The following is a 16,022-nucleotide window of genomic DNA, read 5'->3' as shown; positions in this document are numbered from 1 at the left end:
TCTATAATATGAATTATCCTAACGACACAATTTAAAAAAATACTATGGTAACTAATTAAATACTCCTATAAATAGAGCTTTCCTAGCATCAAGACAAAAACAAATTCTTGATTCTCAATTACAAAAGTAGAACTCTTAATTATAAAATTTCTTCAACTTGCACATATATATAAGCATGGTTGCTAGTAATAACTTCAGCTTGCATATATAAACATTAGATTTTGTACAAATCCAAAAAAATGGTTCAAACAAGAATTGAAATTAAGGCTCTTTTATTATTGATGGTTCTTCTAATTTCCTCACAAGTTGCAGATGCTCGAGTTTCATGTAAGCACTTTCTTTCTTTCTTTCGAAATTTCTCAGCTCATTCAAACATGTGTGTAGTGTGTCTTTTTGAGTACTTGATCATTCATTAATGAGATATGATTTCAGATAAAGAAGGTGAGAAGATGATGAGAAGCTATGCACGTTATCGGTGCCCCCATGGATGTTGTAATATTGGTGCTGTTGCGGATGCTGATTCCGGTGCTCCTCGTACAGCCGTAGCAGCCGGGCCTCCCCCATATTGTCGCTGCTGCCTGTAACCCAACAATAGCCCTAGATGAGTTATGTAAAATTAAGGTGTTAAAATAAATAACTCCATAAAGGAAAGGAAAGGAAAGTAAAGTTTCAATTTACTTGAAATTAATGAGCTGTTGTCTGATTTTGATATGGCTTATCTGTAAATTGAATGAGTTGGACTAATTAACCGATTTTTTTCTTGTTAAACATCCTTTTACTTTGATTATTACATTTATTGATTACTTAAAATTTAAATAATCAAAAGGCACAAAATTTGGGCCTTAAATATCATCCTCGTTTAAGTTTTAGCCCATTTATGTATGGGCCTCAAATAAGAATTCTTAATAGCTTATGAGAATGTAAAATTCCATTGTCATCCATTCAAATTCAAGAATGAAAAGTTACATCTTCTTTCCAAATGAATAGTGTTTAAGTGAAAAGGCAAACATTTCATGATAGTAGTAGCTTTTACTAAAAAAGCAATAGGGTGGTGGGATGGGTTGCCTATTTTGGTGCCCAAATGGATGTTGTGGTGTTGTTGGTGCAGCCGTATTAGTCAGACGGCCCTCGGCCTTGATCCCCGACACTCCCTCACATTGTCGATGCTGCCGTTAGCCCAACACTCAAAATCCAGCCAACCCACTGCCCGAATAAAAATAGCTGGCCCGAAATGAAGTTAAATGTTTTAATATGAGAAAACATGATTTTATAATTTTTAGTGTAAGAAATAAATTGTAACGAAAATTATACTCCTTAGTACTACTACAAGTTCATTTTTTTCTAAAAGAACATGCTGATGATTCTGGCTTGACGGCTAGCCCAAAACTAACTGGATTATGATTAGAATTGAAATATTTCACCTGAAATCAGAGTGCAACTAACCTGAAACTAGATGAGTTGACTATAAGATGTTCCATATTTATTTATTTCGACGGTTCATGATAAATATTATGTCATTTCATTTTTACCATTTTTAATAAATGAAAGTTACGATCCACTAACTTATTGTATTCATAATTATTATAAAATTAAATATAAAAATATAATTGTTCACATTCCACTAACTTTTTCCACTTAAGCGGAGGGGTGTACATGGGTTTAATCGTATTATTTCACTCGAAGAGCATTCGCAATAAGTCAATAATGGACAAAATTTTGCCCCCAACTGCATTACTCAAGAGCCATATGCATTGATTGTTTATTTAATTTTTCAACCACAACAGAGACCAATATTTTGTTTTCTTCTTATTATACATTGGAATAGAAGCAAATGCATCTAAACGGAGTCGAGCCAAAGATATTTGGGAATAGTTATCTTCGCTATCTTTAATAGTACTATTTATTATTGGTGTTATTTGATTTGTTGCCTAATTTACAGTGTTCTATGATTTGATATTTATTGTTTGATTCTTTTTCTATTTTACTAATTAATGATTCATGGTTATTGTATTGTCAACACCTCTCTATATATAGAGAATTAGGGATGATTATGTAATGCATGGTTTATCAAAGAAAAATGATTCAATTTTTCTTTTTTTTTTTTTAAGAATTTTCCCTCTTTGCTATTGTCGTTTCGACAGCTCTATCCCCCTATGCTTCAAATTTCGAGTTTGAAAGCACTTAAAAGTTTCCTAAATGAACGACGATAAGGAAAGCTTCAATTGCTTTCAAACTCCAGAAAGTTAGTGATATTAGCAACTATATATAATTGTCTTTCCATATACTCTCTCATAAAAACTATACTTTTTCATTTTTATTTGTTTATCAAAATTAATCCCATTTTTATTAATAAAAAGTTCTATCATCACTTTCTTTCTTCCTCTCTTTCTACTGTACCTACTTTTCTTTCTTTTTCTCTCCTACTATGTTAATTTTGTATTACAATCCATGTCGAGCATTAATAAATTTTCTGACAAATACTATGTCCCCTTAGACAAATGAACGTGCATGGAAATTTTCATTTATTTTATTCTTAGTACAATTGTCGCATTAATAGGCGACCCCAAGTCTTCGTCTTTAATTATCAATATTTATATAGTAAACCTTCCAATGAATCACCCTTCACACTACTTTCAACCAGTGTGAATCTACGCAAGAATAAAATTAATATATTAATTGTGGATTTACTTTTCAAACTAGTAAAGTAAGATCTTGAGTTCTTAACAAATCCTTGATTCTCAAATTTTAGCATAAAATTAAATTACTATAGTAGAACTCTTACAAAATTTCAAAATTGTTGGCCCCCTCCCTAACTACCATACTTCTTCAACTTGCTTATATAAGCATGGTTGCTCCTAATAACTTCAGCATGAATATATAACTTTCTATAAATCCAGGAAAATGGTTCACAAAAGAGTTGAAATTATGGCTCTTTTATTATTGACGGCTCTTCTAATTTCCTCACAAGTTGCAGATGCTCGACACCTCAATCGAGTTTCGTGTAAGCGTTTTCTTTCTTTTGAAATTTCTCATCTCATTCAAACATGTGTGTCTTCTTTAATCATTATAGTATATGATTTCAGATGAAGAAGGTGAGAAGATGATGAGAAGTTATGCACGTTTTGAGTGCCCCCATGGGTGTTGTAATATTGTTGGTGCTGTTGCGGATGCTACTACTGGTGCTGGTGATGGTGCTCGTGCTCCTAGTGCAGCCGTAGCAGCCGGGCCTCCCCCACCCCCTCCCCGTCCCCCGTATTGTCGCTGCTGCCTGTAGCCCAACAATAGCCTTGGCTAGTATACTTGTTTTTTATATGTAGAATAAAATTAAGGTTCATGTATGCATGATTGTATTCTAACCGTTTCCAATTTGTTTTGGAAATTAATGAGCTGTTGTACAAATAGCCCGATATTGATATCTTCGATGCATTATTCTCTCTCTTACTTTACTAATTTCTCCACTTTAACTATTTATTGTTATTTTTATAAAAGAAGTGCAGACTAATCAACGCTACTCCTAATGACCGACGAATGGAGTACTATTTAATTTATAACCACCCTTGGGCCTTGGCCTAGGTAAACAGACGCAGTCTTCATTGAAAATAGACTACACCAAAGTCTTCGTCTTTATTCAACCCCAAGACATAACAATAATAAAAATATATTTACTAGTCAAACAAGGAAAAGTAGATCGATTTAGCATCAAGACAAAAAGTCAAGACATATGTGTTAGACATATTGGGAAATCTAAACAATAAAAATAAGTGTAACATATTATAAATATTACTAATATAAAAGAAAGCGTGTTAAAATATACTTAGTACATAGAGAAATTGTATGACAAAATAACCTTGCATTATTCTAAAAAAGCTTTTTTTTTTGTATATAGTTTATAGGAGTATAAATAAGGGTGCGTTAAAATGACAATACCTCTTAAAGTGACACTATGACACTACGTAGCCTGCAATATTATAAACTCTACACTTCAATTTATAGATTGCAGTCTAGCGTATTGGATATTGCAGATGGACAAAAAATGCAGTCTAACATATTGGATATTGCAGACCGAGAAAATTTACCCTTGAGCGTTTTCTATGATTGCGACATGGCAGCTGGTTAATCGTCCACATGTACAAATGATTGGCTAGGAATGATGGTATGATGTCATTTTAGGAGGTGTTGTCATTTTAACACAAACCGTATAAATAAGCATGGTTCTAAGTTAATTTGATTCATAGGTTTACTAGAAATTCATAATTTGATCATATTTCCGATTTTTTGGTATAAATGATATTCCTATTTTATACTTCATCCATCCCACAAGAATATGCACTCTTTCCTTTTTAGCCCGTTCCACAAGAATATGCACTTTCTAATTTTGCAAACTATTTTCTCTCTAAAGAGGTGGGACTCATTTCCCACTAACAATGCTTTAATTACTTTTTCTCTTAGCCTCTCTCTTACTTTATTAATTTTGCATTAAAACTAGTGCCGATCCATAGTGCACATTCTTTGAAGACGGGTGGAGTATAAAAATAGATGATACAAATATATAAGTACAATAATTTACTAAACCATGACCATTAGAAATTATAGTTACTAAAGATAGACATGTAAAAAATAAATTATAAAAGTACACATTTCATATAGATATAAATGTACTCGTTGAAAAATCATAGCAAATCTCCACCAATTTGATTTTTGCGACGTTCATTGCATGAAGAATTTGTCTATAAATATAGAGTGAATGAACACATTCTCATAGAAAATCAAACATACATTCTCATCAAATTTCCATAGTAGAAAATGGTTTCCAAAAGAAATGTATCCATAGCACTATTGATCCATACCTATAAACGATAGTTCGGCCCGTGTATTTATAATAACTTACTCCCTTTGTCTATGCACCGCGATCTAAAGCTTCATTTTGACTTGGTGGAGATTTTAAAAAATTATTTAATTTTAATGAAATGTAAATATAATGATTTAATAAAGTATGTGAGTTCATTAAGTAAATATATAAAAAAAACTACAAAATAGGAGTATTATTTTTTGGAAGGAGAGAGTACGTGTTTATAAATTACTTAGTATAATGCGGTAGATGAAGTGTTTATTCTGATATTTTTCTCTCCAAGTCAATTTTTTATCCGGACTGAAGTCTTCAAGTTAACAAAACAATTTATTTTTATTGTTCCAACAACAGCCATTAATTAATGTGAACATATACAAATTTTAGAATTGCGTTTCTTTTCGACTCGTGAATTAAAAAAAATTATGTTAAGTGAATTAAGTAAAAAAAGAATAAAGTAAAAAATGAAAAGAGAAAAATGAAAAAAGATTAAAGTAATAAAAGAAAATAAAGTAAATGAAAAGAAATGTGTTTACTTTTATTTAAAAGAAAAATGACTTTTTTATTATGGAGCAGAACGAAGGCAGTATTGATTTGGTTGTTTTTTCAGTGTATATGTTCACGTGTGTTTGTTTCTTTCTCACCGTCGTGAGATGGTCAACTCTATGCTTGATTATTAATCTATCAGTTTTTAGCAAACATTTGATTCTATGTCACAAGTGTACAAAATTTGCCCCCAAAGAGCCATGCATTTATTGTTTATTTATTTTTTCAACTACAGTAGAGACCAATATTTTGTCCTTTTCTATCATTATGTTACGAATGAAATCATACATTGGTGTCTTGTTCGTGTCGTGTTCGTATTACACGTTAAGAAATAATATTAATATATTATAATATTATTACTTTTTTATTTATTTTAAAATTTTAAAATTTTAAAATTAAAATTTTAAAATTTAAAATTAAAATTTAAAATTTAATATAAGAAACAATATTTATATATTATAATATTATTATTATAGTGTCGTTATTGTGTCGTGTCATATATTTGTTGTTATCGTGTCGTGTTGACCCAAAGTGGTTCTTGTCGTTAATGAGTTCGTGTCGTGTTCGTGTCTGAGGGTAGCGGGTTGTGTTTGTGTTCGTGTTCGTGTTTAGAGTTTTCTTAACGGGTCGTGTTTGTGTTTGTTGTTTTCGTGTCGTGTCATTATCGTGTCGACACGATAACGACACAACATGCACGATTTGCCACCCCTACATTTGGTAGAAAATGGTATAACTTTTTTTTTTTATTTCTCGATTTCTACTTTATCTACTTTTCTTTCTTTTTCATTCAAATACTATGTCACCCAAGGAAATTTTCAGTTATTATTATTCTTAGTATAATTGTCGCTTTGATCCAACGCAGTCTTCGTGGAACTAATAGAGACCCCAAAGTCTTCATCTCTATCAATATAGTAAACCGACTAATGAATCACCCTTCACACTACTTTCAACTTGGAATCCACACAAGAACAAAATTAATACTATATTAATTTTGGATTTACTTTTCAAACGAGTAAAATAAGATCTTGAGTTCCTAGCATCAAGACAAAAACAAATTCTTGATCCTCAAATTTTAACATAAAATTACAAAAGTAGAACTCTTAATTATAAAATTTTAAAATTGTTGCCCCCCTAACCGCCATGTTTCTTCAACTTGCACATATATATATAAGCATGGTTGCTCCTAATAGCTTCAGCTTGCATGTATAAACATTAGATTTTGTACAAATCCAAAAAAATGGTTCAAACAAGAATTGAAATTATGGGTCTTTTAATATTGATGGCTCTTCTAATTTCCTCACAAGTTGCAGACGCTCGGCACCTCAATCGAGTTTCATGTAAGCACTTTCATTCTTTCTTTCTTTAGAAATTTCTCAGCTCATTCAAACATGTGTATAGTGTGTGTCTTTTTGAGTACTTGATTATTCATTAATGAGATATGATTTCAGATAAAGAAGGTGAGAAGATGATGAGAAGCTATGCACGTTATCGGTGCCCCCATGGATGTTGTAATGATATTGGTGCTGTTGCGGATGCTGATGCCGGTCCTGGTGCTCCTCGTACAGCCGTAGCAGCCGGGCGTACCCCATATTGTCGCTGCTGCGATTAGCCAACAATAGCCCTAGTATATTAGCTTGATGTATTTTTATGTAAAATTAATTAATGTGTTAAAATAAATAAATACTAGTAGTACTCTATAAAGGAAAGGAAACGAAATTTAAGTTAATGTATTTCTAATTAACTGTTCAATTTACTTTGAAAATAATGAGCTGTTGCCTTATTTTGATATGGCTTACCTGTAAATTGAATGAGTTGGACTAATTAACCGATATTTTTCTTGTTAAACATCTTTACTTTATTTTTCATATTTTAATGTTTGATGTTTGAAAAGGATTTTGATTTTATCCGACGCCTAATAAAAATATTATTACATATAAGTAGGGATGTCAATTGGGCTAACCCGTTTGGATTCGGGCCAATCCACTCGGATTGCCGGGCTATTTAGGTGCGGGCTATTCGGATTATGGATTTTTCGGGATATAAATTTTCAACCCTAACCCTAAACCGTCGGGTTTTGGGCTAATCCATCGGACTATTCGGCCTAAAAGCTTTCGAAAATAATTTCTTGTATCAAAATTTTCTTCTATAAAATGATTTTAAATTTTAGATACTTTTTTTTCTTTTTAGTTAGAATCATATAAAATCTTCATATTTTCATAGTACTCTACAATAATACTTGAAAATAAGCATTTCATCTCGATCAACTACAACATAAATTAAAGCTTGTGTTCGTAACTAATTCTTTGTGAAAATTTAAAATCATATCTTACATGAATTATTATTAAAATGATAAATATATTAAGATTTTGATGATTTATTTCTTAATTTTGTCTTCATTGGCTTTGGTGGTGGTAAGACACTAGTGACAGATGATGGGACAGTGGAATAATGAGTTGAGGTGGAACTTGAAAGCTGATATTGTGGGATCGAGTGGAAAAGTGTAGAGTGAAGATTCAATAAGACTAATGCTTATGTAGAAAGATTGAAGATTCAAAAATATAAAAAAACCCTAAAACTTAATAATTTTTAATTAAAAGTTGCAACCCATCGGGCCGACCCGCAACCCGTTCGGGCCAACCCGTTTAATCCGCCAACCCATTTGGGCCAACCCGTTTAGCCCGTTTTGTATTCGGGTAATAAAATTACAACCCTAACCCGTTCATTTTACCGGGTTGTTCGAGCCGGCCCACAGGTTTCGGATTGAATTGACATCCCTACACACAAGATTAAGAAAGATACTCGTTAAATGTTAAATAATGACATACCCGTTTGCCAAGTTTTTAATGTATATTATTAGTTATTTTGTAAGTTTAAGTTGAATCCACACACGTGATTTTATATAATTTTATTTTGTGTATTAAGTGAAGAAAAAATAATATAAGAGAGAGGGAATAAAAGATAAATATGTATTTACTTTTTTAATATTAATCACGTTGATCGGAACAAATCAAAAAGAAAACAAATCATCTTTGAGGAGAAAAGTACTTGTCAAACAAGAAAAGGTAGTCAAACAAGAAAAAGTCAAGACATTGTTTCGAATTTTCGATCATGAAATGAGACCCAGTAATGTAGTATACAGAAAGCGTGTTAAAATAAATATAAAGAAGTTGTATTACGAAATAACCTTGCATTATTCTAGAAAAAGCTTTCATTATCGTATATATAGTTTATATAAATAATGATGGTTCTAAGTTATTCATAGGAAGTTTTTTTACTAAAAATATTATTGATATTCCTATTTTATATTAAAATAATACCAAATATATATACATTAATTGACTAAACTATTACCATTGGAAATTGTAATTACATGTGAAAAATAAATTAGAAAAGTACACATTTCATATTGATATAATGTACTCTTTGAAAAATCATAGCAAAACCAATTTGATTTTTTCGTCCATTGCATGAAGAATTTGTCTATAAATATCGAGTGGAAAATGAGAAAATTCTCATACAAAATCAAAACATACAGAGAAGAAAATGGTTTCCAAAAGAAATGTAACCATAGCTCTATTGTTAGTTATCATGCTTCTCATTTCCTCAGAGGTTGCAGATTCTAGAGAACTGGTTGAGACGTCCCATAAAGTAGCATGTAAGTGATGTTACAATTTTCTATCTTTCCAAATTTATTTATACATTTACTTACTGATATATGAATTTAAATTATATTTATCCTGCCAGTTTATTTTAAAATCAATTAGTTAATTATACCATATCATCGGGAAAATATGGAGATATTAATAAAAAATCATGAAAACATGTTAAAAGAATCAAATATTAGTATGAATGAGTTGACTAGTAACTAAAAATCTAAAATTATTTTTAAATTTGATTAGTTTCACTTTAGACTCTCACACTAATGATATATAGGATTCAGATTTTAATTATGATTATTCTGAACACTATTAACTGTGAATTAATTTAATTTAATTATGTTGGTTTTATGATCAGCAAAGGAAAATGCAGAGATAGATCAAGATGGATACGACTGTCCCTATGGTTGCTGTGGTACACAGAGCTTATATTGCCGATGCTGCCGTTAACCATATCAAGAAAACTAGACTTACTCCCTCCATCCGCGATTTAAAGTCTCATTTTGACTCAGTAAAATTTTTTAGAAATTATTTGATTTTCTGCAGAAAAATATAGTGACGTTTGATCTATTTTATATATTAATTTTATAATAGAATGTAATATTACTAAGTATTATTTACGAAAGTGTACGTAAAGTCTATTTAACAGACATGCTAAAATGGCAAACTAAGTATATTATTTCGCGGAGGGAGAGTACATATTTGTAACTGTAGATGAAGTGCTTATTTTATTATTTCGCTCAAAGTCTATTCTTTATCCGGACTGAATTTATCAAGTTATATAACAAAGCAATCTAGTATATTTATTGTTCCCACAACAACCATTCATTAACGTGGACATTTACAAATTCATCATTTTTATTTTATTAACACTTGCAAGGAAATTTCTCACAAACCACTCCCATCTCAATCTTATAACAATTTCCACTTTGATTTGCTATAAATTAACGCCTTCCGAGAAAATGCGTTATAGCATCCCCAATGGAGATAGGCTAGCCACAGGCTGGCCACTCTCTCTCTCTGCCACATCATGAGCAATAAAATTTCACCTGCCACATTATCAGCACTAAAATTCCACCTGCCACATCATCATTTTAAGCAAATAGGCTAGCCACAGGCTAGCCGCAATAAAAATAATTCAATTTACGGAATTAAATTTATGACAAATTACGGAATTAAATTTACGAGACATATACGGGAAAATTCATTAATTTCATTTAAATAAAAAAAGTACATTAATTAAAAAAAATTACATTATAAAAAATAAATAAATTACAATCACGCAAAATACGGAATTAAATTTACGACACAGATACGGAAAAGGTACATCCTAAAAAAATTACATAATTAAAAAACATATATTAAAAAATGCAATAAAAAAATGCATAAAAAATACATCAAAAAAATGCAATAAATAAAAAAAATGCAATCGGCTAGCCGAAATTGAGCCCGCAATGGAGGCTAGCAGATCGGCCAGCGGATCGGCTAGCGCCCGCAAATTGGCTAGAGCTCGCCGATCGGCTAGCCTAAATTGCCGCAATGGAGGCTAGCGGATCGGCCAGCGGATCAGCTAGTGCTCGCGATCGGCTAGCCTATCCGCTAGCCTCCATTGGAGATGCTCAACTCTATGCTTGATTATTAATCCATCGACACAACTGTTTTTAATTTAACAAACATTTGATTTTATGGTACAAATTAAATGACTATTGAATTAATAAAGAGAGCAACAACATCTTCCTTGACAACATGAGGATCGCTATAACCGTCTGCACTATTTCTATTGTAATTTGCTTCACTATTTCGAGCATAGTTGATAAACTGAATGGCGATTTCTCTAGGCACAAACGTGGTCTCCACCCAATCCTTGTTTAAATCATACCATGTTTCTTCAATCAGTTCAACAAATTTAGACACTGCCTCTTGCCTTGTCACCCCATATTCTTGCATGTAGCAATCCATCACAGTCAGCATTTGCCCTCCTTTACTCTCACGCTTCAAATGCACAAACATGACACGTTAGAAAACGTCGAATACAATTAATTCATGATTCTCAAATTTAACTAACTAAAAAACAGTAACAATTTTAGAAAATTAAGAAAATGATTAAAATTTAGTATTTTCTAATGTTATTAATGTGTTGTAAACATATTAAAACTATTGGAAGCAAAAGTTATTACATGGATTTTTTATGCTAACAAAATGCCTAAGCTAAAAAGATTGAGAGCAATATATCGAAACAAAACATCAATAAAATCAAACGAAATCAACGTAAAACTTACTTCATGAGTGCCGTTGTCATCATAGTATCGACCGATTCTACTAGTTGGTTTTGCAAGTTTGGGCATACTTCTTATCCAATCAATAGTTTCTTGGGTGAGAGATTTGAATCCAGGAATAATAGCAGCAAACATGATATAAACGACGCTTGTTATCTCAGAGTTTTCAAGATAGTCTTGGAATGAAGGCAATTGTCTTCCCATAATCCACTTTAACTCTTGATTGTAAGCCCTCCCAAGACGTTGCACCTAAATGATCAAATATAATTTGACAAAATGACAATCTCATAGTTTTTGAAACTGAAATGTAATCATACTCCCTTCGTTCCATAGTAATAGAGTCATTTTGCCATTTTGGTACATTCCATAGTAATTGAGTCATTTCCCTTTTTAGTAAAAGTCAACACATTTTCCCACACCTATTTTACTCTATCTTACTTTTTTCTATCTTCGTCTCTCTATCTTTTTCATTTTCCACTTTATTTTCCCTTTAAATAACTCACCTAACACAATTTTTCTTAATCTCCGTGCCGAAAAAACCGTCTCCACTACTATGGAACGGAGGGAGTACGTAGTACTACTAGTTATTTTTTAATTTTTTGCAACTGTCTCACGTTAATGGTCAAAAGACTCAAAACTCGAAGCGTAGCTAATATGACAAAATCATATTATATGGCGTGACAACAAACAACATCACTTTAATTAATACTCAAAATACAATAACGATGTTTTGTCCAAACAACATCATTTTATAGTCACATCATATTTGATCATATTTGATTTTGTCTATTTATTTCAATTTTGATCATTGCGAGATGATTGCAAAATAATAATAAAAATTTATAATTTTATTTTCTAGTTTGAAAGTTACAATATTGACAAAAAAGTCAACTCAGAGTTATGACTTATATAATAATTATCCCTAAAATTATTTATCAATTATTTGAATGTGCGAGATTTGAGGTAATCATCAGAAATTAAAAGGTGACTAGTAATAGATAAAAAGTTGGAATCACATAGTATGAGAAGTGAGAAATAGCACTTACCATTTCTTTGAAATAAGGAGCTGCAAACCTTTTCCCAAATTGCGTTGCATCAAATTCATATTCCTCATATACACTTAAAATGAATTGATAAACAATTCTCATGTATTGTGGGAGTCGATCAACTTCATTTGTAGTCCAACTGCAAAATTCAATACCCTATTAATTAGTGCTTTTGCTATAATTATTATAGGCACCAAAATGTGGCAAAAGTGAACAACATACTATACCACCATTCCTTAAAGAATAGAAACTATTCTCATTTCGGTCCTGTCTCCTGAAAAAACACGAAGTTCAATGCACTTTGAGTGCACATGCGTGCACTAATCACGATGCAATATTTGGATTAGTTACTACATACGAACTTCATTGCGCACTACTGCACTAATCACGATTCAATATTTAGATTAGGTATAACACACTAACTTTATTGCGCACTGTCGCACTAATCACGATGCAATTACTTTTGAGTTGACTATTAAAGCTAGGTTGGTCGACCTAGCTCTAATAGTCAACTCAAAAGGAGTTGACTTCCAAACACCAAGGTTCAATAGAGCTAGTCATTAATCCAGTTAACCTTAATCGGCTACATAATTCAATCTTTCGTACTCTGACACATTTACAGAAAAAATTCAATTGAGCAAACTTTTCACATTATGGACAATTTGCTCCCATACTTTCTCTCAAGTCTCAACACTTAAAAAAAATATCTCAAATGCAATGTCATTTTGATTTGATTATGAAAGCCAAACATACCTGTCCAAGATTTGAGTGAAAAGTTGAGCTTCATTAATTGTGGCATAATTATCATATGTGTCATCCAAAACTCCAATAAACAGTATGATTTTGGCAATTCCCATTCGAACATAAGAGTATTGAGGCTCATAGTGGTATCCTACACCCCAAGCATAAGCCTCCACCACCCTATCTCTTGTGTATGGTATTTTTGACATTAGATCATACTTGTTCCACCACCTTTACTCACCAAAAAAAATAGTTTAATAGCTTAATATACATAATAATGCATTATTGTGATTATAAAAATATTATTTTAGCTTCATGGTTGTTACCTGGTGACTTGGGAGAGTTCTTTCCTGTATATATTCTGCAAAAAGTTGAAGTTGAGTTTTGCTAGTTTGAGAAGAAGTTCATTTCTTGAGGGATCTTTTTCATATATAGAGATGAAAATTCGTGCGTAGACGATGGGAATATCTCTATGAAGCGGGCGCTTCAAAGCCCGCTTCACTCTATCTTTAAGGTGAGACTCTAACTCTGCTTCGCGACTACTCAAGTAATGCCTTGTAAAATCGGCAGCCTCTTTTAGCATGTTCTCATCGTTAAATCGAACATGAGCTGCATCATACAAGCTTAGCATTCCTTCAACGTCGCCTTCTTCGAACATACCATCCTTGTTAACAAACTTGTTGAAAACATCTGTTTAATTCATTCAAAAAATTAAATTCGATAATTAAATATATATACTATAATATAGATTATACCGCAAGAAATGTGGTGGCGGTGTTGCCTGAGCAAGCGAAATCCAAGTGATGTAGTGAATAAATCGGAGTGGTGAAGAAGGTCATCGTCGTGTGTGATTTGTTGGAGTTTGTGTTCGATTTCGGTCTCAAAAAGATAGGCCAATCCTAGCCGCTCGATTGTGTCGATTAATATCAATTGGTTGAGAGGAGCTGTTGCAGCCATTAACATGTCTCTTGCTTCTTCCTTCAATTCTTCGATTGCATCTGCATACTTTTGTTGTTTCTGCTCAAGACATACGTACACACTTTTTTAAGTAAAATGAATTAGTTCATAAATTTTAATTATACAAAAAACACACACACCTTTTCGTCAAAAGAAAAGTTAGTGAAAGTATCAGCCCAAATGCTTGGCTGATGAATGGTCATCGGAGGCCTCACATCACTCAAGCAGCTTAAGATAGCCATCTCTCTCTCTCTCTCTTGATTTTGCTGTGAAATTGCAGAGTTAGAGTTATATAGTATCTATTTATAGCTACGCATTTATGCAGATTTTTCTGTCATATTCCATATTCAATCATATTATCATATATAGAAGTAACATATTCTATAAGTGAATAACCATTTTAACTAGATAATATCAACTGTCTATAATTTAAACCATTTTAACTAGATAATATCAACTGTCTATAAATTAATCATCAGTATTTTCGATCCTTCTAGATCCTACAACTCTAATTCAAGATTTTACACCTGCAATATAAATTCATTACCTCGGGTTTACAATTGTATAAGACCTGACGAATTCACCTTCAAATAAGCACAACGATAAATATATCTTTTGTGTGTGAGGGAGTGAAATGAAAGTCTTTATATACTTGTTACATAGTATCTAGAATATTCTTAAATACTTATATCCTAATTGTTGTAGATAATTCCATTAACTATTTAATAGATTCAAACTTATCCATTTTATCTCTCATTTCACCTTTAAATTCTTTTTTTCTTATTTCTTCTTACTACATAGTGACGTGAATATTCTTTAATATTTATTTCATGATGCTTGTGGATAATTTCATCAACTTTGTAATATATGAAGTTATATCCAAATTGTTGTAGATAATTCCATTAACTTTTTAATAAATTCGAATTTATCCATTTTATCTCTCATTTCATCTTTAAAGTGTTCTTTTCTTGGTTCTTCTTACTACATAGTGACTGGAATATTCTTTAATATTTATTTCACGATGTTTTAGATAATTTCATCGACTTTGTAACGAAGTACTCCCCCGTCTCATTTAAGATGATACACTTTGTTCATCAACTTTGAAGAAGCAAAATATTATACTCTCTTCGTTCCCAATTAATTGTCACTCTTTTCCATTTCGGTCTGTCCTTCAATAATTGTCACACTTCATTGTGAGATATATGGACCAATTGTGAATTGGGCTTGGGGTATTAATTGTGGGCTTAATTAATTCGGAGCCCAGATTCTATCTGTTGAGGCCCAATGTGTTGTGGCCCAAAACTTACATAGGATTAACCGATGGCTGCCACGTAGCAGCATCACCTGGATCATGAATGGAGGCCGTTGGATCTAGGGTGTGTTTGTGGTGAGTGATAAACTAGAACTCTCTCTCTCTTCCGCCTCTCATTCTGAATTCTAGAACTCTCTCTCTTCTCTGCCTTCTCTCCAGCGATTGCTCTCTCTCTCTCTCTCTCTTCTCCGGTCATCTTCTCCGATCATTCCTTCTCTAGTTGTGTGAGGAAGAGTGAGATCCTTTTTCAACGTTGTGTTGATGTGGTGGATCTGTTGGTGATCAAACGGTTGAGTTCTGATCTTGTGCATTCGGTGAAGATTTGAGAAGATCTTGGTGTGTTAGAAACAATTGGTTAGGTTCTGGCGGTATTGTTGGTGATTGAGACGAGTCCTTGTGATTTCTGTCGTGAATCGCTTCTGTGAAGTAGTAATCGGTTAATCCCTAGGGTTTGGGGGTTGTTCAGTCTCACGGTGCTCCCTTGTGACTCGCGGTGCAGACGGTGGATGTCTCTGGCCCTTGTGAAGTTGCGTGTGCACCCTGAGCCAAAGTCCCTCGGTTTATTACTTGTGTTTCCAGATTACTTTCTTGTTACAGATCCTCTAGGATCTGATCTCTTGTGTTACTAACTATTCTACTTGA

At 32.4% G+C, this 16,022-nt stretch overlaps 1 protein-coding gene and 3 long non-coding RNA genes across 4 annotated transcripts; 3 read left to right on the top strand and 1 right to left on the bottom strand.

Annotated features, from left to right (window-relative positions):
- Positions 1–156: 156 nt before the first annotated feature.
- Positions 157–709, top strand: LOC125217906. The gene is made up of 2 exons (XR_007175837.1): positions 157–327; positions 433–709. It is a non-coding gene; the product is annotated as an uncharacterized LOC125217906 (long non-coding RNA).
- A 5,831-nt stretch (positions 710–6,540) lies between these two features.
- On the top strand, positions 6,541–7,141 carry LOC125217602. Its single transcript, XR_007175761.1, has 2 exons — positions 6,541–6,729; positions 6,841–7,141. It is a non-coding gene; the product is annotated as an uncharacterized LOC125217602 (long non-coding RNA).
- A 1,774-nt stretch (positions 7,142–8,915) lies between these two features.
- Positions 8,916–9,727, top strand: LOC125218880. Its single transcript, XR_007176042.1, has 2 exons — positions 8,916–9,047; positions 9,407–9,727. It is a non-coding gene; the product is annotated as an uncharacterized LOC125218880 (long non-coding RNA).
- A 1,016-nt stretch (positions 9,728–10,743) lies between these two features.
- On the bottom strand, positions 10,744–14,350 carry LOC125185496 (cis-muuroladiene synthase-like). Its single transcript, XM_048082026.1, has 7 exons — positions 14,209–14,350; positions 13,867–14,128; positions 13,438–13,801; positions 13,124–13,342; positions 12,371–12,509; positions 11,328–11,573; positions 10,744–11,040 (listed from the first exon to the last, which is right to left on the bottom strand). Exons 1-7 carry the CDS (start codon positions 14,308–14,310, stop codon positions 10,744–10,746), a joined length of 1,629 nt encoding a protein of 542 aa, XP_047937983.1. The 5' UTR covers positions 14,311–14,350.
- Between the last annotated feature and the right edge of the window lie 1,672 nt (positions 14,351–16,022).

The sequence above is a fragment of the Salvia hispanica genome, chromosome 4 (genome assembly GCF_023119035.1).
Source record: "Salvia hispanica cultivar TCC Black 2014 chromosome 4, UniMelb_Shisp_WGS_1.0, whole genome shotgun sequence".
NCBI classification, from domain to species: domain Eukaryota; kingdom Viridiplantae; phylum Streptophyta; class Magnoliopsida; order Lamiales; family Lamiaceae; genus Salvia; species Salvia hispanica.
The sequence above is the reverse complement of the archived record's forward strand: the minus strand, read 5'-3'. Positions and strand labels throughout refer to the sequence as shown.